Raw genomic sequence first — 27135 nt, 5'->3', positions numbered from 1 at the left:
AATGGATAATTAAATCCAGATCCCTCCCTTTTAGAAAGCTGACTTGATATATGTACTGTCTGAAATACGACATTTACTGTGACTACTAAGAGGCTGAAGGACAAACAGTGGCCTAACAGGAAATAGTGTGGCTAACGAGGGTGAATTTCGCCCAATTAAAGAGGATGCTATACACAGATTAAGTAAATGCAAGTTAAATGTGTACGTAGATCTATGCAGGCCAGTAGTCCTCGCCCCTAAGTGCGCATTAATTAAACCTCCAGGGAGCTTTTAAAAATGCCAGCCTTCCTCCAAGGCTTTGATTTAATTCCTCTCTAGGGCACAAAGCTCTTCATGTGATTCTAACGTGCAGCCAGGGCTGACAACCACAAACACCGCGTCCCACTTTTGATGAAGGAAAGGTACATGCATGCATTGAAAGAAAGGTTCAGAAGGATAAACATCAGGTTGTTGGTACCATCCCCGGGGAGTGGTGCTTTGGAGGCTCTCACTTGTTACTCTACACACTTGTGCTATCAACTAGCGTGTACTATTTTCATAATAAACCAAGATATTATCTTCATGTTATTAACTGATTAAAAAGAAACGTAACAGCTATTTAAGGCTGTGAAATAACAGGAGCTCTCACAGCCTTCTTATGAGAATACGAATTGGTACTATCCCTTTATGACCCACCAAAGACATGTGGGAGAAAGTCAAAACAGTATCAGTTTTTAAAAAAGTATCTTACACAAGAGCCAAAAACTGAAAACAAAGTATCGATCTGCAGAATGGACACATACATTTGGTGCATCCATCATAAGCAAGAGAAGTGAACAAACTCCTTCAACACCCACATGCAGATGAATCTCGCAAACCTAACACTGACGGAAAGCAGCGACGCATAAAGGACACAGTATGATTCCATTTTACACATTTAAAACAGGCAATCGTGGTTGCACTGATTCCATTTTACACATTTAAAACAGGCAATCGTGGTTGCTTCTAGAGAAAGATGGGAGCAATAATTAGGAAGATGTACGGGAGGGAGTGTTCACTTCGTGGTAACTCAGGACGACACTCTTTGGATTTAGGCACCTCTACGTTTGTGTACTGTACGTCCGTTAAGACGTTGTGAACAATAAATGTGTAAATTGATTTCACAATAAAAGAAAAATTCTAAAACGAAGCAATTTAAAGCTTGTGAAGAAAGCCTGCTGGTTCTCGGAGAACTCTATAATATGGTTCTGTGGGAACGCGTAAATAAAAGCCACTAGCACCAACTTGAGAAGGGCAATTGTTGGCAACATCAAACTCTTCTTGTTTTCTACAGGCTTCTGCAAGGGCCACCCTGTGAACGGGATCCCAGATTTTTTCCTTCCGTTCTTTCTGCAAAGACAGAAAAGTTACCTGTGAGGTTGACAAATATCCAAGTAAACCTAGACAGTCATTTATACAAGGACCCGGTTGTTCCCAGCTGTGATGCTACCCGATTCTCACAGACGGGCTAAAAACTCACTTCTCATCAAGTTGATAAAGCAACAGGTCAATTATTAAAACTATTCACTGCATGTGGGATTTAAGAGAACACGATTACCAAGGCACACCTGAATGAATTTTGGTACCAGCATTTCAGCCCACCCAAGGATAAATAGTAGCGTGTCAGGTAAACTGAATCCCCAGTCGTTTACAGTGGAAGCCAAAGCGGCCTTCCGGCCGCCGGGGAACTGCCTGCCTTGAGCCACGTGCAGGCGGGGCACTAAAGGAACACTGGCTGCAAGAGGGACAGGCAGGCTTCCTCAACTGCCACCTCTCCTGGCTGGTTTTTTTCCTATCGTCTTCGATTGGACAGGGTTCTCTGTAACTGAAATTGGTCACGCCTTCCCCTCGGCTGTCTTTAACCCACAGTGCCACCCAGTGGAGGTCTGCTGGTTAAAAAAAAATTCCTTTCCAGTAAAATAACCAACTCCACTGAGCGAAGGAGGGGTTGATATTAATTTATTCTGTATTTCCCTGTTAATTTGCATCTTATCGATACAGTTGATTAAATTGAACATAGTGCATAAAAATATTGTGCTATGTGTATTTCAGGCCAAAGTTTTAAAATAAAATAGTATCCAATAAGTTATATGCATTTTTTGTAACTTTATTTATTGCACACCGATTAGAATCAAGTAAGTGAAGGTTATGTATACAACAGGCTGGGCAGCTCTTACGGTTCACGGACGCCTGGAGAAGCAAACAACGATGCTCTGCTGAGAGGAAAGGCTCCACAGGGCTTACCCATCAGGCTCATTTTCGAGGATTACATCTTCTGCAGTTGGAACTCTGAACCTGTATCAGCTACCAGTATTATAGCAATCTTCTAAAGTGGTACGAGTAAATGTGGGAGCCATGTGTTGCTATTTAGATTTATATTTTAAAATATTACATAAAATAAAAATTTCCCACTAGTCACTTGTCAAGTTCTCAACAGCTACAGCTAGAGGCTGCCATGACGGACAGACACTGAACACTTCCGTCGTCACTGGAAGATTTACTCAGTAGCGCTGTCAAAGTAGGTTCTTTCTTCCTCAACTTGCAAGTCTTATTTCTCTAATGACAGACTTGTGCTTCCCAGGTTTCAGCTGCTTTAGGTCAGAGTATCCCTGTTCTTAGTGCTGAACTAACTGGGATCAAGAAACCTAGTTAAACGGTAAGAAAAATAGAACAAATTATCATAGAAGCTCCAGGATCTGGAATAAATAAGTCGGCCAGGGCTTTAAATCAACTTTAAACAGTCTTTAGCCTTTTGGAGGTAAAACAAAGTCTTTCAGAAATCCGATGAAAGCTATATTCGAACTCCCAGAAAAACACAAATATACAAAAACTTGAATATAATTTCAATGTATTCACACATTCTCTAAACTTATCCATGTATCCAAGATTAAGAGCAGTAACTTTAAATGGGTAACATTCCACTGACCAGAACCTTTAAGCAGTCATTGCTTGAAAGCCTCCCAGTCTCCACGATCATTAAGAGTTAACGGGATCTTACGAAAAATTGTTTTCTTCAGTAGGAAAAAAATTTGAGGAAGAAGTTACTGATTCTAGATGAGACATTACCTGTATCCTTTCCTTGAGCGCCTTTGGATAGAAGTCATAGCCATTTTTAATGCCAATATGATATTTGCCTGAGGGATTTGTCCAGCTCACAGGAATCTATAGAAAAAGAGCAAATTGTTGACTCACTAAATGCTTCCTAATTCCAATGATTTGCTACTGGGGAGAAAGGTTATTTCACTTCTATCCTAATGGCTCAAATTGGATAAGCAAGGCTGTGTATTAGATCAATATTTCTAACATTCTAAGGTGCCAGTTAGTATCTCTCTGGACTTTGCCTCATCCATAAGTAAGATGTTTCACCTAAGATACCTTTTTCTTTTTAGAGAGAGAGCAAGAGAGGGAGAGGGGGCAGAGGAAGAGAGAGAGAACCTTAAGCAGGCTCCATGCGCAGCGTGTAGCCTGACACAGGGCTTGATCCCACCACTGTGAGATCATGACCTGAGCCAAAATCAAGAGTTGGGCACTCAACTGACTAAGCCGTCCAGGTGCCCCAAGATACTTTCAATTATACAATGCTTCACGGTCTATAAAGTGCTTTCAACATATGCTACCTCATTAAACTGCTACACTCTTTAGTTCTAAAGCATTAAGGAAACCTCACCTCTCCCTCCCTTCTCAGACCTACTGCCCAACTAGGGGGGAAGGGGAGCAGTTTCCAGACCCTCTCTATGCTTAGATCTCCTGTTAAGAGCTGAATTCTCGGGGCGCCTGGGTGGCTTAGTCGGTTAAGCGTCCCACTTTCGCTTAGGTCATGATCTCACGGTTCGTGGGTTCGGGCCCCGCGTCGGGCTCTGTGCTGACTGCCAGCTCAGAGCCTGGAGCCTGTTTCAGTCTGTGACTCCCTCTCTCTCTGACCCTCCCCTGCTCACGCTGTGTCTCTCTCTCTCTCCTTGAAATAAATAAAACATTAAAAAAAAAAAAAGAACTGAATTCTCTACAATCAACAGGGATAATGCCTAGATACTTAAAATGAGCTGAGTTAAGAAAAAAGTTCTATAAGATCATGTTAATTACATCAAACATCTTATAACAGTCTTTCCAAGTATCTCAAAGTATTTAAAAATAACATTTAAAGCTTCTAATTAACAGAGTGATATAAAGAGCATGCCCTGTGTACAAATGGAAAAAGCAAAGAAACAAAGAGAAATCACACTGCTTGCCCAAACCACAGGAAGGCTGAAAAGAAAGCTAGAATCTAGCTCTATCACGGAGACCAAAACATCCAGTGTACAGGATGCGTGACTTAGATAAACCTGGCTGTGAATCCAAACTCTACCACTGACCAGAGTGGACCCACAGCTTCCTACTCCTTGGTATGTAAAAGGAAGAAAATAAATAATCTCTACCTTATGATGTGCACACACCGAACATCAACCAACTTCAAATGTCAATCGAGAAAACGCAGAATGTTCACTCTTTGCAATCACAGGACCCATGAGCATTAAAAACAGCTTTCCAATGTGTATAAAACATGGGGATGAACTCTCAACCACCCGGAGGTGGCGGACTCATCCGTTCTCACTTGGGCAGTATCCGTAACTGGCTCACCCCCAGGTCCCTCATCCAGTCAGTCCCCAGGTAAGAAACTTTTGAGTGAAATTTTCTCACAGCTGAATAGAAAACCCCACCATTCACAGCACTTCAAATGGCCTTTAAAAGCCAGCGTGTATCAGTAATCATTTCTGATTCGAATGGATGTCTGGAGTATAGGATGGCATATAAACCACTGCTTTTCATTCAGAATTTACCAACCTCTCTTAGAGAACAGCGATTCTTAACTCCTAATGTTCCCGCAGCAGCCCCTGACTTCACAACAACACAGTGTTGCAGCCACAAAGTAGTAATCACCAGCTGGCAAATTCAAAGGCTATTTCATCACAGGTGTCCCATACACAGGACCTGTAACCACAGGCTAGTGGTAACTTCTCATACAAGGAGATTATAAAAGGCCGTGAAATGCCGAAGGATTAAATGGACTGAAATAGCTGCAAGATAAACAGGCGCTAACACATTTCACCACAATTACTTACAATATATGTAACACAATAAAAATAATCCACTAGACGTAATTTATATTTAAACGTAAACGAAACCAAAATCTGCAGGGTCCACACAACACCTGCACTTCTCAAATCACTACTGTGTATTTTCCTCACAGTAAAGGCAGACGGATTAGTTGCAAAAAATTAAACTACAAAAATCATAAAATAAATGTTATCACAGTTCTGCTATCTAGAGTTAACTGAATTTGTTTTTTTAATGCATTTTTAAAAAAATTTTTAAAATGTTTTTTATTTATTTCTGAGAGATAGAGACAGACAGACACGGCGTGAGCAGGGGAAGGTCAGAGAGAGAGGGAGATACAGAATCTGAAACAGGCTCCAGGCTCTGAGCTAGCTGTCAGCACAGAGCCCGACAAGGGGTTCGAACCCATGAACCGCGAGATCATGACCTGAGCCGAAGTCGGACGCTTAACCGACTGAGCCCCCCAGGTGTCCCTAGAGTTAACCAAATTTGAGTGAAGCTAACTTTATCCCAGGAGGCAATTATGGAATATGTCGTTTTGCCCATTTGAGTATTTCATACACGTGAACTTATTTTCAGCGTCGTTGAGGAAGCCAAGCTTTATATTTCGACCGTTTTAAGTGGTATCTTCAGAATGGTTTTATTACATGGTGACGACTGTAAACAGAGGCCTGCTGGAATGGAGTCAGGAGGCCAGCAGGGGTGCTCTCACGCCCTGCCACTCAGCACGGGGACGACCTCGCGGAGGACACACTTTCCCGTCTGAGCAGGGAGCAGTTTCCTGCGGGGGACGTTCTGTGTCTAACAGGCCTTCCACCTACCCTCTTTCTTCTATAAAACCACGGGCCTCTCCTTGGTTCTGCAGACTTGTCTACGATTTTGCCACAGGCTGCTCGGTCTGGATTGCAATTCTCTGCTGCTCCTGAATAAACCCGCTTTTGCTGGTAAATACCTGGCAGTTTTATTTTAAAGGTTAACACTGCAGTGGAATAAGACTCGTTTTTGTAGTAGAGACAAAATCTCTTTGATTACTGATTACATCTCTTCTCCCTGACTCTTAAAGAGGGGATGCCTAATGAGTTGGACATTTTCTTAACAAGCCCAATGGCAGCACGAGTGTTAATGCTCCATGCAGTAAAATTCTTTTTTTTTTTTTTTTTTTTAATTCAAACTGTAAGTCACCCTCATGGTGCTGCCAGCTATGACTGCAGCTACATATGGTGCCAAATCTGGCCAATCATTCACTACGCACGGACTTAACTTTTTATATATATAGAATAATGAATACTGAAGCTCAAGTTGAATGTGGTAAAATTTTATTATAATTTTTTTTAATGTTTATTTTTGAGAGAGAGAGACAATGTGAGCAGGGGAGGGACAGAAAGAGAGGGAGACACAGAATCCAAAGCAGGCTCCAGGCTCTGAGATGTCCGTGCTGAGAGCTGAGAGCCTGATGTGGGGCTCAAATCCATGAACCATGAGATCATGACCTGTGCCGAAGTCAGACACCTAACCGACTGAGCCACTCAAGCCCCTCTAATGTGGTAAAATTTTAAAAAGCACTGTGCTCCCTTCTAAATGGATCCTAAAATTTTAATAAGGAAAAGGAGGAGAAAAACATCCAAAGGACACAGAGGACTGAAAATGAGACTCTGAAGCTATATCACCCCATCGTGAAGGTTGCAAAGTAGAAGGCGACACTGAAAATTTGTGGGGAGATTATGGCCTTTTAATACATGGTGTTGGGGCAACTGGTCTTCAGATGGAAAAAAAAGATACAGGATCCCTATTTGGAACTAAGCCTAAAATCAATACCAGCTAAATTCTAGAATAGGAATAGAAACAGAGTAAAAGTCTTCAGAAAATAATAGGGGAGAAAACCTTCTTGATCTCGGGGTCAGGAAGGACATGAAAAGGGCATTAAGACACGAAAAGCCCTAATCAAAAGGGCAAAAACTAATTTCCAAATACATGAACTTTAAGAACTTCTACTCCTCAGAAGACACCACCAGAACGTGGAAACAGACATACAGGATGGCAGACGACACCTGACCCACAGTCTGTCACAGGACAGGTTCTTAGAACACATAATGAAATCCTGCAAATTTGTAAGAAACAAGACAACTCACTGGGGTAAAGGGCAGAAGGACCTGAACACGTACTTTACAAGAAAGGAAATCCTCATGTCTAATCGACATATGCAAAGGAGTTCAATCCTATTAGTAATTAGAGAATACCAATTAAAACCACAAAACATAGATTCCCAACATATTTGCAAAGATTTTTAGCGTAAAATACCAAGCGTTACCAGGGCAACTATCAAATGTCTCATACACTGCTAGCAGAAATGCAGTTTAGTGCAAATACTTGGAAACTCTGTTGCACATCGTCTAGTCAAGTTGTATCTCTAGGGCTCAGCAATCCTACTCCTCGGTAGACATCCTGGAAGTTATCTATACACATGTGCACACGGTACGTACACAGAATGTTCTCTGAAGAGCCCTCAGTGACTCCCAAACTGGAGACAACTGTTCGTCCTGAGCTGAGTGGATGGATACAAACCGTGGCATCTTGCACAGCCATGAAATTAAACCAATTGTTACTACGCGCAACATCACGGCTGAACGGCAAGAATCTTGCAAACAACTGATGTGAAATGATACACAAATGAGGTCGTTCATATAAAGTTCACAAATATACTTCATGTATCCACACAGAGCTGGTAAACTATAAAGCCAAGCACAGAAATGATTATCACAAAAGTCAAAGCAGGCTGTGATCTGGGAGAACGGAGGAAGCTCCCGAGGTAAGGCAACATTCTTTGCTTCATCTGGGTAGTGAATAAAGTGTTCACCTCGGTACTCACCAAGCTGTACAGGTGTTTTATGCATTTTCCTTTGTGTCTGCACATTTCATCATAAAATATTTTAAGCTTCTGTTCACTTTTTTGCTCCTACTTGCTCACAGGAGTGTCACTTTCCAAAGCAGCTGCACTAGTTTCTCAAGAAGGCCTAGGAATGGCCTCCTTAGAGAATGAGATTATTGGAATGTTCAAAGCACTTAACCAGAAGTTCATCTCAAACAGGGAAAGCAACACATTAACTGTCAACAGTTTATGGGTGATTTCGAAGAAGCTGAAATACAGGTATTTAATTCACTTTAGGGCACGGCTAAGCCCAAGGAACCTGAACCCTCCCTCTGCTGCTCTGAGAACGGTGTGGAGAGATCCGAGATCCGAGCCAGCCAGAGTACCAGCGGCTGGAAACATCACTCTACACCTCCCGCTACGAAGAATCTGAGCACCTGCACATCCTTGAAAAAAAGAAGCTGAACACGTACGTGGGTCTGTTCTGTGTCCAGAGCGCTAACACCAGGATGACCAGGGGAAGCTGGTGTGAGGAGCAACCCGCTGCCTGCTCACACCCCACATCCTGCCCAAGCCCGACCGGCCGGGCGACTGGACGCTGAGATGCCAGCTTTCTTGAGGGATCCACGCGGCAGGGGGAGAGGGGAGCCATCCCGAAGAGTCTGCAGGGCGTCCCCCCGGCCCCTTGTAGGTGTGCGCCCCCGAGCGGCTTCTCCCTCACGCTCCCCCACACTCCAGGCCGAACCGGCCAGAGGCCTCTTGGAAGCAAACGAGCACATGGCAATGGGATGAAGCGTGCCGTGTGCGGTCACTCTTTTTTCTTCTTCTTCTTCTTCTTCCAGTCACAACCGAGAACTTCATTGGACACGGCGCGGCTCGAGGGCCTCGCAGGCCCGGCACACCAGCCCGCGGCCCCGGCAGCCAGGGCTGGAGGAGGGTGGTTGCGTCCAAGGCGTCTCCGAGCCAACGGTGGCCCCACAACGCAACACGCTACCCAAGATTACTGCACAGCTGGGGACGGGGGGCTGCTCCACAGACGTATGAACAGACCAAACCTTTGTAAATACACATCCAGGGAAGAGGAAATGACAACCCTAACTCACCCTTCTCCACAGAGCGCTCTAGGGCGAGGCGTGGGGGCGGCCGGAGGCCCGGATGGGTAGAGGGGCCCGGAGGCCCGCGGCGCGGGGCGGGCCAGGGGCGAGGCCGGGGCAGCAGACCACGGGCACTAGGACCCTGCGCATCTACCAGAGCGACTGCTGCGGGGCGGCTGCCGGTGCGTGTGGTCAGGTGCTGTGGTCAGCTGCGTGTGGTCAGGCGCGTGTGGTCAGGTGCATGTGGTCAGGTGCTGTGGTCAGGTGCTGTGGTCAGGCGCGTGTGGTCAGGCGCTGTGGTCAGGCGCTGTGGTCAGGCGCGTGTGGTCAGGCTGGTCGTTTCGGAACGAGGGGTGGTCTTTACACCGTGTTCCGTGGCTGGTGCGCTCGGAGAGGGGCTACTCTGTGGAGAGGATGAGGGCAACAAGAGGCCGAGCGCCTGGGCGAAGATGAGGACCAGGGTCCTGCCCACGAGCAGCCGGGCTGCGGCCCCCACGGCGCCGCACCAGCCCGCTCAGGCCCGCGCTCAGCCCGGCACCGGCACCCGGTTGCAGGGAACTCCTGGGGAGACTGATGCCTTCAGGCAGGGAATTAGCGATGTCACAGCGGCGTCATTCAGACCCGCACGCCAAGGCCGGCAAGGGCAGGGAGCACCTCTGTGACCGCCACGTGCCTTGTTAACCCAGAGCCAGCCGGCGTGGCTGGACGGCTGCGGGAGGCTCTCGGGTAGAGGGTAGAGCGCAAGGAGGGGTGGGGGGAGGAAGAGAAAGGGAAGAGGGAGGGGGAGCAGGAGGGGGAAGAGAAAGGGAAGGGGAAAGGAGAACGGGAGGGAGAGGAAGGGGAGTAAAGAGAGGATGAAGAAACTCGAAAAAATGTTTAGACAACGTTCTCAGATACGATGTTGCAGACGGGACCCGAAGCTATGCTCTGCGTGAACGTGAACACACTCGCATTTAAAAATCATAGGCAAAAATTAACAATATTCAATGCAAGGGTTAGAAAAGAATACTGAGAAATCTTAGAAATCTCTCAGGAAGGAAAAAAACACAAGCAATAAAGGTGGAAAAACAGGAGAAACTTGGAAGATCAGCTCAAGAGGTCTAATGTCCAGTTAACAGGATTCCAGACAGAAGAGCAAAGCCAGTGCAAGGCAGAGCCCCAGAGACAACGCCAGAGAGCTTCTCGGAAACGGAAGACCTGAAAGGGGAACTCGCTTCTCTCACAGTGCTCATTCCACAGGAAAAAGTTCAAGAACTAAAAAGAATAAACATGCTACTTAAAACCCTGAAGAAAATGGAACAGCAAGGACCTCTCTCTCGGGGAGCGGGAAGTGGCGGTGAAGGGGGAGGGAGAGCAGGGCGCTCAGCTTCTCCTGCAGAAGCCTGTACCCGCGCGCCTGGGGGGCTCAGTCGGTTAAGCGGCCGACTTCAGCTCAGGTCACCTCGCAGCTCGTGGGTTCGAGCCGTGCGTTGGGCTCTGTGCTGACAGCTAGCTCACAGCCTGGAGCCTGCTTTGAATTCGGTGACTCTCTCTCTCTGTCCTCCCCTGCTCACACTCTGTCTCTCAAAAAAGAAATAAATGTTAAAAACTTTAAAAAAAAAGCCTTGTGCAAATATTTCTCTGAAGACATACTGAATAAAAAAAAAATTAAGTTAAAACCTCCCACTATACTGATGGGCTGAGAAAACAGCAGAGGTAGAGAAACAGGTCATCAGGTTGAGAAAAGATTTAAGTATCAATCTATCGATTTTCTGCTCTTATCTCATAGCATGTGCACGGTGCGTCTACTTCTACCTTTGACCACCAGTGCTGTTATCAGTCCATGCGGCTTAAAGCACGGGCTCCCACACCTATTTAAAACAAACAACTGAGTGAGCCCCTGGTGGCTCAGTCTGTTATGCATCTGACTCTTGATTTCAGCTCAGTTCATGACCTTACAGTTCATGGGTTCGAGCCCCATGTCGGGTTCCCCAATACGTGGAGCCTACTTGGGATTCTCTCTCTCTTCGCCTCTCCCCCTGCTCATGCGCTCGCTCACTCGCTCTCCTCTCTCATAAAATAAACTTACAAAAAAGAACAACAACAGTTGAGGACAAAACTCTACGGGATTCTAAATCTTTGGAACTTGCTAGGAGTGTTCCCCAATTTCCCAGAGCAACGTAACTCACAGGACTCCCATGTGTCCTCTCTGAAACATAGTCTAAATAACAACGTAGACTTGGGGAAGGCAGGCAAAAGCTTAGAGTAATGCAGATGTGCAGAAATTCCTTTCCCCCTGGTTTAGAACCTTTAAAAAAAATTTTTTTTTTAAGGCACATGGTGTCTTACTTTGGGCACCATAAGAAAATACCATAGACCCTACTGAGTGACTTCACCACCAGCAATTTATGTCCTCAGGTCTGAAGGCTGGGCCATGGGATCAGGGGGCCAGCATGGTCAGGTTCTGGGGAGATTCCTCCTAACCTGTAGGCAGAGCTTTCTCACTGTATCCTCACACGGCAGCGAGAGAGAGAGAGAGAGAACGGACTAATCCCGTCATGAGGGACTCGCCCTTACGAGGTCCTCTAACCCAAGACCATCTCCAAATACCATGGAATCGGGTGTTAGGGCTTCAACACAGGACTTTTGGGGTCATATAAACAATTCGGTCCTGGAAGTTAATGCCTGCTGTCGGCCTGTGGTAGGCAGATTCTCAAGATGACAGGTGCCCTTGTATAGTCCTCTCTCCTTAGGAAAGGCAGGGTCTGTGACGATCGCTCCTGTGACTGTATTACGGTAAGTGATATAGCAAGGGGGAAGGGACTGTGCAGATACAATTAAGGCCTCAAATCAGGTGACTGATTTTATAAAAAAGGGAGATTGCCCTGGTGAGCCTGACCTAATCAGGTGGGCTTCTTAAAAGAGACACTGGGGCCATCCCAAAGGTCAGAGAGAGATTCTCCTGCTGGCCCTGAAGAAGCAAACTGTTTGGGAGCTCAACAGCTGCAAGAAAAATGAATTCCTCCAACAACCATGCGAAGCTGGAGGAAGATCCTGAGCCTCAGATGAGGCCACAGGTCCAACCAGCACCTGAGTACAGTTTTGTGAGACATTCACCAAGAACCACAAAAAGCAGTGCTATTCCTGAACCATGGAAACAGTGAAATAATAAAAGCAGGAACGTATGTAGTTTTTTTTTAAAATATTTTTATTTATTTCTAGGGGAGAGAGAGAGAGAGAGACAGCGTGAGTAGGGGAGGGTCAGATAGAGGGAGATACAGACTCTGAAATAGGCTCCAGGCTCTGAGCTGGCAGTCAGCACAGAGCCCGACGCGGGGCTCGAACCCACGAACCGCGAGATCATGACCTAAGCGAAAGTCGGACGCTCAACCGACTAAGCCACCCAGGTGCCCCTGAACGTATGTAGCTTTAAGCAGCTGAATTTGTGTCACCTCACAACATAGCACAGAAACTAACCCATGGCCACAACAGTCGTATCCAGAAGACGATTCCTAAACATAATTAAGAGAGACGGTAAAAGATGGCCAGAGTTAAATATAGCTCTTTAAACACAAATACAAATTCATTTTCCAAACTAATTCTGTTTATTGGTTTAGAAAATAAGAATACCGAACCACAGATTCTTGCCATCTACAAGCTCATTAGCTAACATCTCACGAACTGCTTTGTTAGCGTTCAAATCATTTATGTTAGCTCACCCTTCTACCAAACACACGGAGTAACATAAAGCCAGTCACTTAGGTCCACAATGATTAAATCCTAAATATTTCATGTTCAAGTTCTCAGAAGGGACAGGAAACAATGAAGGCAAAACTGTAATCTGGTCACTTATTCTTATTTCTATCCAAAATTTAAAATTTTTAGAATCTGGCAACTACACTGAAAAATATATCCCAACTCTAAGCCCACTATCAAACAACAAAACAACTGACTTCTTAGATGGCCCCGGGTGCTCATGCTCTCATAAAATTCCCTTCCCCTTTAACTGTGTGCTGGATTTCATGGCTCATTTCTAATGAAAACAAAATGGCAGAGTGATGGGGTGTCAATTCCCAGGCTAACATGTGAAAAGACCATGGCCTCCATCTTGGGCACTCCCCCGGACTACTCAGCCAGGGGGAAGACAGCTGCATGGGGTGGAGAGGAAGCAAAGCTACCAATGAAGCACCTGAGTGAGCCAGCAACAGACTCCCCGTCCCCACTCAGGCTGAGCCTTCAGATTAAACCGCATCCCTGGCCAAGCTCAGGATTGATCTTAAATAAGAGGCACCCAACTAAATGACACCCAGCTTACTGACACACAGAAATTGTGAGATAATCAATGTTTTGTTGTATTAAACCATGAAGTTTTGGGGGTGACGTGTTAAACAGTAAAAGGTAACCAGTAACCTACCAGTCAAAAGAAGCTAGAAACACTAATGCCTCAGAGGGAACAGTAGAAAAAAAGGAAAAATTAAATTTTGATGAAAAGATTAAGGCTCTAACCTTGAGCACTCTTCCTGAAAGACCAATAATCTCACCATCTTTGGGTTCTACCACTGTGGCAGTATTCACATCACCACTTCCTGTTGTATCAATGATATCGATGATTTTTGGTTTTCCATCAGTTGTGACCTGAAAATTAAGGGATAATTGAAATATGAATTATAGATTTAATTTTTAATCATTATAAAAAGCAATGCCAACCCCCACGTAGGTGCACACACATGTACACATACATAAACTATCCCATAAAATCTGCATTCATTTAAAAAAGAAAACTGAATTGTTTTAAGCCAAAAGCTGGACAGATACTTACCAAAAAATTAGTCATGGAAAACAAAGAATCTTTTAAGTGATTTTACATAGTTAATACATATTTATTAAGCATTTACCATACTCACTCTTTTAGGTGTTGGGGATACACACAGTAATCATCAATAAACAGAAGTCCCTGATCTCCCAGGTTTTCTGTTCTACTCAGTCAATTAACATGTCAAATACCCAACATGCCAGATGGTGATAATTATTATGGAGAAAAATTGAGCAGAAAAAGGATGTTGCGTGGGGTTTTCAGTAACGAGGTTGGTCAAGAAAGACCTCAGTGAGAAGGTAACATCTGAGAAAAGATCTGAACAAGGTGAGCTTTGGGCTGGACAAGCACAAAACTTTAGGGTGAAAACATGTAAGGACATTTAACTATAGGATGCTCACTAGCACTCAAACTTAGTAAGCCCAAAGTTCAAACTGAACATCCAAATTACTGCTCTCCAGGCTCTGGCCATCTCAGGAATCAGCACACATCCAGCTGCCCAAACTCGAAAGTTCAAAGTCCTTCTTGAAGTCTTTACTCTGGTTTACTCCTGACATGAAATCTGTTAGGAAGTCATCTTCATTCTACCTCTAAAACACAGTTCCAGTCCACCTTCCCTGGACTGTCACCATCACTATCCTGACTCTGACCCGGACCCTCTCCCCACCACCACCTCCTGCTGATGCTCTTCCAGGTCTCCCAGGTCCATTCTCGGCCTCGCACCAGAAGTACGACGAGCTGTGGGACGGCAGCGCCAGCCTCCCCGCCCCCCGCCGGTCTCCCACACTCAGCACGGAAGCCTGAGCAACCGGCCCGGCCCCGGCCCACCGTAGCCGCGCTGGCCTTTCAGTTCCTGCCACGCGCCAACCTCCCCCTGCCTTATGGCTCTGTGCACCCAGTCCTCCGCCTGGGATCCTCCGTCCCTTGAGCTGTTCCAGAAAAATCTCCATCTCATCTTTTGGCCTTCTACTAAAATGTCACCTCCTCAGAGAGCCACCCCGATGAGCTCTTCTGTGGGTAGTGGCCACTCGAAACCTGAGCCTTATTCCTCCTCACCGGGCCTGGTTTCCTTCACCAGAATCTGTAATTCTACCGTCAGCTGATTCCTCATCTGTCTCCACTATTAGAAGAGAAGTTCCATAACGGCAAGGGCTAGGTCTATTTTATTCACCAAATTCCCCCAAACCTGGCAGTGCCTGGTTGGTGCTCGATACAGATTTAATTACTGAGTGATCTGACACGAACTGCTCAGCATTAAGACTGATTTTTCTAAGGCGCGGTTTCTTGGCCCGTCCACGAATTTTCGCTGGGGCCATGCAGACTGCTACAGGTGACAGCAGTACCGTATTTCCATGCTGCTTTTGTTGGAAAAAATCATTTCTGGGCTTGCTTTGCAAAAGGAATTTGTAGCATTCAAAATATATGTACTGAGTTACTAGCAGGAAATCGTCAGGCATGGAGACACGAAGATGACTGAAAAAAGACAACCTCTACCCTCAAGGGGGGAGGGGGGAAGGGAATGTAAAAAAATAAAAATGCCAAGAGCATCCGAGAAGCACAAGGTCTTCCAGCTCCTTCCCCACCTGGAGAACTCACACTCACACTCACACTCAGATCAAGCTTAGTGTCCCTGTGTGTGTCTCCTTTGGCACTTCTCCCACTGCAGGGTCCTCAAAGCCCTGTAACTCAGGATGACCGAAGGGAGGAGAGAGAAAGGTACCATGGAGAGGAAACAAAGGCACATGTTTTTCTTTATGAGGCAGAAGCAAAGGGGTTCTTGGTGGGCCCCCAATCTTATTCCAACGACACTCTCACAGAGCCACCAGGGGCCATAGAGCCCTCCCAGGCACGGCTGCCTTTTTTTTAAATGGAAACTTTAAGCTGGATACTTATTTCTTGGAGACTGCCTATATTGGTAACAAAATAACAGCTCTCATATACTCAGGAGGCTCAAAATTGTAGTTAAAAAAGTGACTTTGGAAGTCAAACCAAATTCTGATAAGATCATGACAAAATTAATTGATTAAATCAGTTACTGGCTTTGAAGGGATTGGCTGCATATCTTTGGAAATAAACAAAGTGGAAGAAAATCTACCAAAATAAAAAATGGAAACAATACTCCCCCAGAAAATTAAAACTAGCTAAATCGTGTACGAAAATAATCAATTTCAAAATGTATTCCAAATAAGTATGTAACTTGAGAGCTAAGCCATAGCGCTAGGAACACAATCGCCTATCTTTATCTTCTCAAAGAGCAAACAACTTCCGTGTCTTGAGATCAAGAATCACAAGAGATCACTAACAAGCCAGACACAGATCCTTCTCATTAGAAACCTCATTATCAGTGTGCGAGCAAATGAAGAAAGCCTAATGGGATTTGGTGACTTATTTACCATCTACTATTGCCACGAGCTCTACTTATTAGTATCTCTCGTTCATCACAAATTCTCACATATGTAATTTTCTATCCCGGTACTTTCTCCACCATTAGGTAAAGGAAACCATGCCACTGGAGACGCTAAGACAGAGGAGGGAATTTAGGGTTAGGAAAGACAGGTGTTAAAAAAGGCAAACCAGCTGAGGATCTTGCAGTGGAGCTTCGGGAGGAGGAGGAAACTGAACTGCTACCATCAGAATGAAATCCCTCCTCTTTGCAGGGGGAGGGGGAGGGGGAGGATGTTACCCAGCAAAGAGCGACTGAACCACAGACAGTCATGAGCAGCGCTGGGGTCGCACGCCGGTGCAGTGGGGTGGGGGGCCAAGAAGTGCTTACAGGGCTGTGCTTGACAGACAAAACCGAAAGTGCACGAAGGTTTTCGCCAAATGTCAAGAATCTAAGTCACTTTGTGTCTCCACTGAATTGATTACGGTGGGGGAGCGTGTGGGGGCTGGGAGCACCTGTCATTAAACCTGAGAGGATCAGAAGGGGAAGGGGGGGGTTGCAAATCATCCTGCACAAAACAAAGTGAATGTAGAAGTATTTACTTAAAAATATTATTTCAAGCAAGGGAAGATATTTCATAAGCAAATACTACGAAATGACTACCATTCTGAGGACATAACGATGAATGAATCAGACAGGCTCTGCTTTCAGAAAGCTTACAATCCAGTTGGAAAACAGATTCGTAAAGAGATAACTGCAACATAGGACAATAAGTAAAAAAGGACAGTATGTATGAAAGCATGCGAGAAAGTAAAGCCCAGCTTGGGGGAATTAGGGAAGACTGACCGAGAGAAAGGTAATAAAAATTAAAATCAACTGCATAGCAACCAATATTAGTAACCAATTATGTATCTATAATTTACTTACTGTACTCTCTAATTTCAGGAAATGTAAAAACAGAAAGATTTTTATAGGCCCACTTGTAACCTCTTTCCCCAAACCATTTTTTTCATGAGGAAATTATGTACACTTGTACACTGTGCACATATACATTTTTTTTTTCCATTCAGCAAAAATACTGTGATAGGCACATCTCCTACAAAATGAATCTGGACATATGCTGTCAAAGAACTCACAGAGGGAAAAAAAGTTACGTAAACAGAAATACTAAAATGAAACATTGTAAGTGCTACGGGGCGATATGAACACACTGCTAGGAAAGCGAAAAGAAAAAAAGCACCCAATACCCGATACCCGTTAGCGAGGACTGGGCCACACTCATTGTGAACCCTCGGGTCCCAGCATAATGGCTGGCAGACACGTGTAAACATACGCTGGCGTCTGAATTCAGTCAGCAGAGATCCCAAAAGCTAATAGGGTCAAGACCCAGGTGGCTCTTAAAGGATTAAGCACTTTGCAGGTGAGGGTGGAAGGCTTGCAGGCAGATTAACTCACGTGTTGAGGAAAGGCCTGAAGCATGGGGGGTGGGGGGGGGAGTGGAAAGGGTGGAATGTTCTGGATGGAAGCAAAGGGCAAACAGTGAGAAGCAAAGCACCACGAGGAGGAGGTCAAGCTGGACGATGAAGGACCACACAAAATTCAAACTCTGGAATTTTTAGGCAAAGGCAACGAGGATGCCAAAATTAAGTGTTTCATTTTGTATTACACAAGGGGGTTACAGAAGCAGTTTTTCTAATTTTTTTTTTTTTTAAGGGAACTAGCTTGGCAGTGTGAAGGACGGAGCGGAGGAAAGGCTAGTGGCGAGGGACCAGCTGGCCTCTGTGTCTCCTTTCCAGGTCCAGTGCAAGTCCCACCTCTGCCTCGGAGTCAGCTCTCGCTGGGCCCCGATCAATCCTGGGGACGCCAGCAGGACAGCTTTTAACTCAGCTTTGGGCACCTGCCAGGTGCCTGGATATTTGCTGAGGAAAGATGTAATCATTTACGTACTTACTACTCCTCTCATGCTGTCCACCCTCTACTTTTTTTTAAGTTTATTTTTAGAGAGAGAAAGAATGAGCAGGGGAGGGGCAGGAAGAGAGGGAGAGAGAATCCCAACAGGCTCTGCACTGTCAGTGCAGAGTCCCATGCCGGGCTCGATCCCACAAACTGCAACATCATGACCGGAGCTGAAACCAAAAGTCTGACGCTTGACCGACTAAAGCGCCCCTCACCCTCTGCTCTTCACAAGCCCAGATAGCTGTCACAAAAGACCACCGGGCCCAAAGCAGGTCACTGAAGAATGACACCCCACTGCCTTCTTCAGAGGGTTTATTTGAATCTCTGGTCCTCCATGCAGACCCCATCTGGCTTTCCAAATGTCCACTTTTTTTTTTTTTCTTCCCTTCCTACTTCTATCCACTTTCTTACCTTAATGATGTATATAGAGCTACAAAATAAATTTGCAAAAGCAGGGGGGAAAACCTTAAAAATTCACTCGTGCGCAAGCCACTGTACTGAATTTCTTTTAACTGGTCATATTTACGTCAATATCTCAGAGTTAAAGTTGTTGGAAGACCAGAGTTATGTTTTCGTTTTATTTCAATATTTTCCTGCTTCAACATGTTATTACACACCAATATCTAGTGTGTATTTATCATTCACACAGTGGGTGACTTAAATCCCAGCCTAAACTTCTAAATAAACTTGCTTTAAAAAAAAAAAATCAGTGCTTACTTAATACTTTTCTTGAGCACTTGAAAAAGTCACATGTAATTAATCACCTCATCAATGTTCATAGCAACGCTGTGCTGAGGGTTGCTGTGACTTTACAGAGAGTAACGGAACAATGTGATAAGCAGACTGGGAAATTCTACAAAAGCATTTTTACTGAGACAGTGCTCCTCCAAACTCTCCTGATCCCTTTATTATCCTGACAAAAGAACCAGTGAACCACTTACCCCAGCTGTTCTCCTACCACTTATCCCTATAAAAAGTAAACATACACTAAGACAGAATGGAAACCATTAGTACTCTGCAATCAAGTCTCAATGAGGTGATAGCTGTCAGTGTTGTAAGTCTTCAGTTATTAATGCAACAAATGTATCTATCACTAGAGCTACCAGGAGGGAACAGTATCACTTCTTATTCTGATTCACCAAAGCCTCCTGGCCCCCCCAAAGCCCAAAGCGTGTGGTACTCCAGAGTGCTGCTGAAGAATTTACAGGAGGAAGCAAGATTCCTAGAGAGATTCTATAGGGTCAGACTGGTTCCCCTTCACCCTCCCCCCCCTTCCCAGCATGACATCCCAACCTCCAAAATGCTACCTAGATTATTGGGAAGTACAATAAAGGATCGAGGCCGTGAGGGGACTTGGGAGATGGAGAGAATTATTAAACTTCAAGGTACAGTGAAGAAAGGAGGGTAAGATTCACAGATGAAGGGTTGGCCAGAGGAAGAAGGATTACATACAAATTAGATTTTTAAAAGATGGATCTTCAACAACAGTGATACTTTATGATTGTATTTCGCTAAAAGGTGAAGGCTAAACTTACAAGAGCCAAACTGTGAAGACTTAAGGCGGAATACTTTTAATCAAGAGACCTTTATTTTTCAAATTACCTTTTGGCACGGTACTCTAAAGATTTCAAAGGTGCCGACGGCAAAACTAAGCACTTTTGAAAAAAATCGTAAATAAAGTACGTTGTCTTATAGTTTGAGGCTAAAAAAAAAAAAAAATCACAGAAGCCTAATTTAATAGAGCCTGAACAGTTAGCCGAAAACAAACTCGATCGGGTTCTTATGTAAAACAAAGACGAAGCCATGCGCTTCAATGACCCTAAACAAGTACATTGCAGAAGACGGTTTAAAAATAGAACACAGAAAACTACCGGAGGAAACTACCGGAGGAAGTTGACCGAGTTATCGTCTCGAAGCCAGGCGTTCAGGCTCGAGACCGACAATTCTCCCCAGAACCAAGTCTCCCGAAAGACAGCCGCCAAAAATGAGGTTCCGAGGGGTCGTTCGCGGCTGTCCCGTTGCCTCCCCACCCCCACCCCCGACAACTCACACAAACTGTAACATCCGCGTGAAGAGGCGGCGGGCGCGGCCGCTGCCCGAGACCCCCGGGCCGTGCGGAGGCGGCGGCGCGGCGCGCAGGGGCGCCCGGGCCCGGCAGCACCCGGGCAGGAAGGGGCTTCCCGGGCCGCCGCGCCCGGTCGCCGCTTTTGTCTGGGCCGGGATGACGGCCCGGCCCGGGCCCCGGGCCCCGCGCCTCCGCCCGGCGCCGGCTCCCGCTCGGCCTGCGGCGCTGCGAGGCCGCGTCCCCCGCGTCCCCCGCCGGCCCCGCGCCCCCCGCGGCCGCCGCACCTGCATGCCAGGAGCCCCGGGGTCCACCCCGGTGTCCAGGACGGCGACCAGCACCCCCCGCCCGTCATACTCCGGGTAGCGGCAGAGGAAGGAGGCGGCCCCGGTCTCTTTCTTGGGCAGGAGGCCGTGGAAGGGGAAGGGCTCCTCGGCCGCGGCGGTGGCCATGGACGCAGGCTGGAGGGCGAGCAAGAGGCAAACCGCCAGGCTGCGCGTGGACGCGCGGCGCGAGACACCCGGGCGGCCGCGGGCCTGGGCGGGGGCGAGGGGCGGGGCGGGCGCCGGCCAATCCGGGCCCGCCAGGGGGAGGCGGCCAATCGCGTGCCGCTACGTCAGCCACCGGCGCCGCTCCCGGCAGCGGGGCCGGAGTGTTGCCCGGGCCGCAGAGAAGGAGGCGGAGTCTGTCTGCGGTGCCGGAGATTTCGGCTCTGGGACTGGGGGCCTTCAAGAAACGTTCACATGGGGTTTTGTTTTGTGTTATTTTGTTGTTATTATTATTTTTTTTAGGAGCGGGCTGGCCTCTGAGGGAAGGGTCTGTGTGTCCCGGGCGAAACACTCCCCGAGGGACCGGGAAGGAAGGGAGCCGCCAGCCGGGAGCAGCGGAAACCCTTCCGAACTTGAACTTGGGGATGAAAGTTCCCGGCCCGCCGCTGCGGGGGCCCCAGGCGACCCGGGGAAAAGGGGAGCCGCCCCCCGCACGCCAACCCCCCGGAGTCGTGGGATCTCGGCGACTTGCCTCGACAGACGTTTCTGAAAGACAGTTTTTGTTTTGTTTTTCTCTTTGATTCTGCGCTGTCGGATTTGTGTCCTCTGATCGCGGCCGGGCCTGGGAGGCACAGGGCAGGTTAGGCGGCGGCCTCCGTCGGCAGGAAGCGGGTTCTTGGCCCCTGAGTCGGCCTCGGAGGCTGCGACGAAGTCGGAGGCCTAACCGGGCCCCTCCTTTTTATTTTTAATGTTGTTGTTGTTGTTTTTTTTTTAATTTCTAGGAGAGAGAGAGAGAGACAGCGTGAGCAGGGGAGGGTCAGAGAGAGAGGGAGTCACAGACTGAAACAGGCTCCAGGCTCTGAGCTGGCAGTCAGCACAGAGCCCGACGCGGGGCTCGAACCCACGAACCGCGAGATCATGACCTGAGCCGAAGTCGGACGCTCAACCGACTAAACCACCCAGGCGCCCCGAAGCGGGCCCCTCCTTTGGGTGCTAACCTTCGGCTTCTAAACAACATTCTTTTCGGCCCTTTAAATTGAAGTTCCTGGTTGTTCCTTAAGGTTCCCTCGATTATCGGAACCTACTTTGCAGCTTTTCAGGTTCACGGCGGCTGTGGATCGCTGCTTGCAGCCCACGCTAGTGGCTCTTTAACGATCCCCGTGGCTACATTCACACTTGAGTAATCTCAGCCTTTTAGTTTGTGCCGAAGACTCCTTTGGCAAGCCGGTGAAGCTTAGGGACCCCTGCTCAGCAACGTTTGGAAACACGTAAGATGAAGTATATAGGGTTACAAAGAAAGTCATGTTGAAATACGGTGACCGGAAGTATTAAAACCGGGGCGCCAGAGCGGCTCAGTGGGTTACGCTTGTCCCAACCTTGATTTCGGTTCAGGTCGTCATCTCGTGGTCGGTGGGATGGAGCCCCACCGGGCTCTGCGCAGGCAGTTTGGAAGGAACCTGCTTGGGATTCTCTCCTCTCTCTCTGCCCTTCCCCTGCGCCTGCTCCTGCTCTTTCAAAATAAGTAAACGTTAAAGAACAGGAGCTCGTGTTGTAAACAAGCTCCCAGAATTTCAAAATGGTGAAGAGCATAGGCATTTGGAGGTAGCTGTACTATGATACAAACTATCTAGTAAGTGTACTAGGTTAAGAAACGGATTTGTATTGCTGACAAAGTAACAAACAGTAACTGCTAATACGCCCCTGCTTGTTGCCTTCATCTGTAACTGAAGAAAACAGATGGAAGAGGCTAGTGACAATAAAGATGTGGGTTTTTTTTTTTCCTTTTTCTGACACAAGTTTTTGAACCCCTTGGATTCTACCATGGACCCCAGGCTGAGAAGGCCTGATAGAAAGGGAAGCCAGCCCTGTGTATGTATGTCAGTTTTCAATCCACAGGATTTAGTAAACCCTCCGCGCACTCCCAGAAATGACTATAGTGGCTGTGTGATTGTTTTGATTACTCGACCATTTATTCATTTCATGAGTCTTAGAGAACTGTATTCTCTTTAGTGGAGAGGAAAAGGAGAATAGATCATATTTTCTTTCCTATCCCCGTGTTCATGCTACCTCTGGAAAAGAACTTCAAATTAACAGGAAAGAAAAGAGAAAGACAAACCCTAAGAATGTAACCAGTGTAGGGCATGCAGTGACAGAATGAAATAGCTCCCAGTTTAAAGTGAACCCTAGTCTAGCCATGTCATTTTACAGATGAGCAAACAAAGCTGGACAGGTTGACCGCAGTGACTTACAAAAAGAGTTAGTGAGAAAGCTGGATTTCTGTTCTCACAGTCCCCAGTATTTTCTCTCATATCACATTGTTCTCTGCTGTAACACCCAACGACTGGATGCGGAATGAACTGTTCGTTACAAAATGGCAGACTTATTGGCCCGTACCAGTGTTTAAAAATTTTTTTTCTTATGGGTCCTATAAAAATGTTTAGAAAAATTATGTGGCCTCTTGTACAGTTTTAAAATAACATTTGAAATTTGTTGTAAGTTTAAGAAATTATAAAGAATATCATATCTAGGGCACCTGGGTGGCTCAGTCAGTTGAGTGTCTGACTTCGTCTCAGATCATGATCTTATAGTTGGTGTGTTTGAGCCCCACTCTGCGCTCTGTGCTGACAGCTCAGAGCCTGGAGTCTGCTTCAGATTCTGTGTCTCCCTCACTCTCTCCCTGCCCCTCCCCTGCTCTCACTCTGTCTCTGTCTCTCTCAGAAATAAATAAACATAAAAAAAAAAAAGAATGTAATATCTGGCGAGTTAAAATATTGGCATTCTTTTATTGAAACTTTTACATCACCCATTTAAATATATCCAGGTGAATCCTGTTCTTTGATACTTAACAGTGTTTATAAAATATCTAGACATTCAAATATACACATGTATTTAAAATTTTTTTAAATGTTTATTTTTGAGAGAGAGAGAGCATGACAAGGGAGGGGCAGAGAGAGACACACACACAAAGAATCCGACGCAGGCTCCAGGCTCCCAGCTGTCATCACAGAGCCAGACGCGCTGCTCGAGCTCACAAACCATGAGATCATGACCTGAGCCAAAGTCAGAAACTTACCCAACTGAGCCCCCCAGGCGCCCTTCAAATATATTTTTTTATATAAGCTCTGCACCCAACATGGGACTTCACCTCATGACCCTGAGATCAAGAGCTAGTTGCCAGCTCTACTGACTGAGCCAGCCAGTTGCCCTCAAAACATATTTAAAATCAGCCATTTTATGTCGCTCGCTCTTGAAACTTTATTTCCATTCTATACTGAGTTTCTCCTAATGAAGTCTATACTTATAATGCAAAGTCCTATTGATCATTTATGATCTATAACAAAAATGTGTGTTAATATTTAAATTTTTTTCCTGAATGAAAGTGTTGAAAATTTTTCTTTTGGATTAAGTTACCTTTGATTTTAGAAGATTGATCAAAACAATATGGATACATCTTAAGCTCTGATTACAAAGTATAGAACAAAAAGAAACATGTTATTTAAAATGTAGCTTTTATTTATTTTTTTAATGTTTTTTTTTAATTTATTTCTAGGAGAGAGAGAGAGAGAGACAGCGTGAACAGGGGAGGGTCAGAGAGAGAGGGAGTCACAGACTGAAACAGGCTCCAGGCTCTGAGCCGGCAGTCAGCACAGAGCCCGATGTAGGGCTCGAACCCACGAACCGCGAGATCATGACCTAAGCGAAAGTCGGACGCTTAACCGACTAACCCACCCAGGCGCCCCTAAAATGTAGCTTTTAAAAAGACACATGACATGCATGTTATTGGGCTTTGATTAAAGATGCTTTCACAGACAATATTTCAAATTGTCCCTTTATTTGATGCCCCAGGGTCTATTTCACCTGCGGGCACTGCCCAATAGTAAGACGTCTTTATTGCCAACAAGTGAGAGACCCATTTGTGACACAGGTGGAAAGGAGAATAGGCATTCCCTTCCACCACAGGCAGGTAAGTTTCAAGCAGACACGTTTAGAAAAGAGTAGACATGACTTTCAAGTGTCTAGATATTGATTGTGATGAAATTATGACTCTGCGCCACAGCTGAAGACCACTGTTTCATATAACTCCTGAAATCACTGTAACTCCAAACAAAGTCTTTTATTCTCTGTCACCACGTCCTTAGTATTCACGCTCTGTGTTTATGCTCCTCCTCCTCTGATTTAATGACATTCTCAGCCAAGAGGAATCCTTCAATGCTGAGTCAGTTTGCAACACTTGACAAACAGTTTGATTCTTTGGATGTGGGGAGGATCCTAGGAGGGTACAGTGAAGACACAGATACACAAGGGCTTAGGAATGGGAGGAGGAGGAGGAGGAGGAAGGGGAAGACAGGACATAACAGGGTCAAACCGGAGGCGTCAATTACCCCATCTGGGGACACGAAACCCTCCCACACAGCATTGTGCAGAGCAGGAAGTGCTAATCCAGGTGTTCCTGCCGTCCACCTGGCTTTCCCATCACCCACCCAGGCAGAGGCTGCAAGCCAATGCGAAGCGGCCATGAGAGGCCATGGCTTCCCGTGACTCACCTTCTTTGCAGCTATTGTGGCACCATATCATTTAGAGAATATTTTTTAATCAAGTTTCCAAAGCCGTGTTGAGATTTTGCAAGCACCCGCCTTGTCCCAGCTGCTGGGTTTGGAAATCCTGGGCAACATTTGCAGTGACGCTGCTCCTCCTGGGGGCTCAGAGTTGGAGTGCCAGAAAAATCTATTAGCCTTAAGATGCCAATGAAAGGCTAATCTTAGTGGTGACGCTGAATATCCTGACTTGAGCGAGAAAGGCAGAGACTAGGCTAGGAAAAGCACTTAGAAGTGAAGGCAGCGTCTCTTCCAGGACTAGTTCGGCCACTCATTAGCTTCATGACATTTAACAAGACCTCAGGGGCCTCAACTACAAATCTGAGGGCTCTATGGGAACAAAATGGGAAAAAGAAACCCCCACAGTGGCAATAAATAAGTGCTGTTAGTATAGTGTGGCTGGTACGCGCCAGGCCTGGTCATCTCATTTGGCATCCTAATGTTAGGAGTTCGGTAAGGTAGACAAAGTGATTTTGTCCCAAACGATTATTTAGTTTGTAAGAACTGGTTTTTGAAAATCAAGGTAGCATATGGTAGAGCCTAAAGCTTGTTTCCTTGAGATAAAGAGGTCAGTTTGTGAATATGTGAAACACAATATGGACAGAGAGAAAGAGCATGAGTAGGGGAGGGTCAGAGAGAGAGAGAGAGAGAGAGAGAGAGAATCCCAAGCAGGCTCCACACTGTCAGTGCAGAGCCTGACTCAAGGCTTGAACTCACAAACCATGAGATCATGACCGGAGCCATGATTAAGACTTGGCCACTTAACTGAGCCACCCAGGTGCCTCTCTCTCTCTCTTTAATGTTTATTTTGAAAGAGAGAGAACATGTGAGCAGGGGAATTTTCTTTAACACTATATATTTCCAACCTTGTTGAGCTATTCTTTTTTCCTCTAATAAGAGAACACAAATGGAGAACAGTTTATAATAATCTGTGTATGTGTATACCCATGCAGTCATATATACTGGGGTGGTAGCATTTTAACTGACTAAAATCTTCTGGGGAAAAAAAAGATTCCCAATAAATCATAAAGCATTTTTAGCTCTTCTGGCTAGCTTTGGGGAATATAAAAATCATTGAGAAGAAAGTAAGATGGAAGAAGAGACTTTAAAAAAATTAATCTTTTGGGGCACCTGGGTGGGTCAGTCGACTGGGCGTCTGACTTCGGCTCAGTCATGATCTCACAATTCGTGGTTTCAAGCCCTGCATCGGGCTCTGTGCTGACAGCTCAGAGCCTGGAGCCTGCTTCAGATTCTGTGTCTCCCTCTCTCTCTGCTCCTCCCCTACTCATACTCTGTCTCTCTGTCTCTCTCAAAAATAAATAAAAAACATTAAACATTTTTAAAAATTAAAGTCTTTGTTAAGTAGCTGAGTTCCTAAAGCTTTTAAATACATATTTGTTAGGTTAAGACAAAGAGTTTAACAAAAACACATCATATGTGTAATACTTAAACACACACCACACACACATTCAAAGTCAGGAAGTAGTTATCACATGAAGACTGGAGGAGAAATTTCTTCAAGTGAGGTCTCTAAACTGGTCCAAAGATCTGAATCATCCAGTGATCCTGTTAAAATTGCAGATGACCTGGTGTCTACCTCAAACTCATTGAATCAGAATGTTTAGTGGGGAGGGGATTTGGGGGGTGCCCATGAGAATTTGTATTTTCAACAAAGACCCAGGCGATTCTTCTCATCAGGAAAGTTCAGGAAACTACACTTCTATGCAGATTTGCCCTATTCTGTTCTACGATAGCTCTGCAGCACAGAGAATTAAAACTGAAAAGTTTCT

General features: G+C 45.8%; 1 protein-coding gene across 4 annotated transcripts in view; it reads right to left on the bottom strand.

The window, feature by feature from the left end:
* TPP2 (tripeptidyl peptidase 2) overlaps nt 1-20780 on the bottom strand; it is a 70837-nt gene extending 50057 nt beyond the window's left edge. For 2 of the 4 annotated variants that reach the window (XM_039255705.1, XM_039255707.1), the window contains exons 1-4: nt 20550-20780; nt 13555-13683; nt 3085-3180; nt 1264-1368 (exon numbers count right to left, since the gene is read on the bottom strand). In XM_039255705.1, the coding sequence (XP_039111636.1) occupies nt 1264-1368; nt 3085-3180; nt 13555-13683; nt 20550-20714 (495 nt within the window). In that variant the 5' untranslated portion in view covers nt 20715-20780. The remainder of the gene's footprint in view (nt 1-1263; nt 1369-3084; nt 3181-13554; nt 13684-20549) is intronic. The other 2 variants (XM_039255703.1, XM_039255704.1) reach the window with 1 other exon arrangement.
* Nucleotides 20781-27135: the final 6355 nt, after the last annotated feature.

This window comes from Hyaena hyaena, unplaced genomic scaffold (genome assembly GCF_003009895.1).
Source record: "Hyaena hyaena isolate Hyena2069 unplaced genomic scaffold, ASM300989v1 scaffold_541, whole genome shotgun sequence".
Classification (NCBI taxonomy): Eukaryota; Metazoa; Chordata; class Mammalia; order Carnivora; family Hyaenidae; genus Hyaena; species Hyaena hyaena.
Note: the sequence above shows the minus strand (reverse complement) of the source record. Positions and strands in the feature narration are given on the sequence as shown.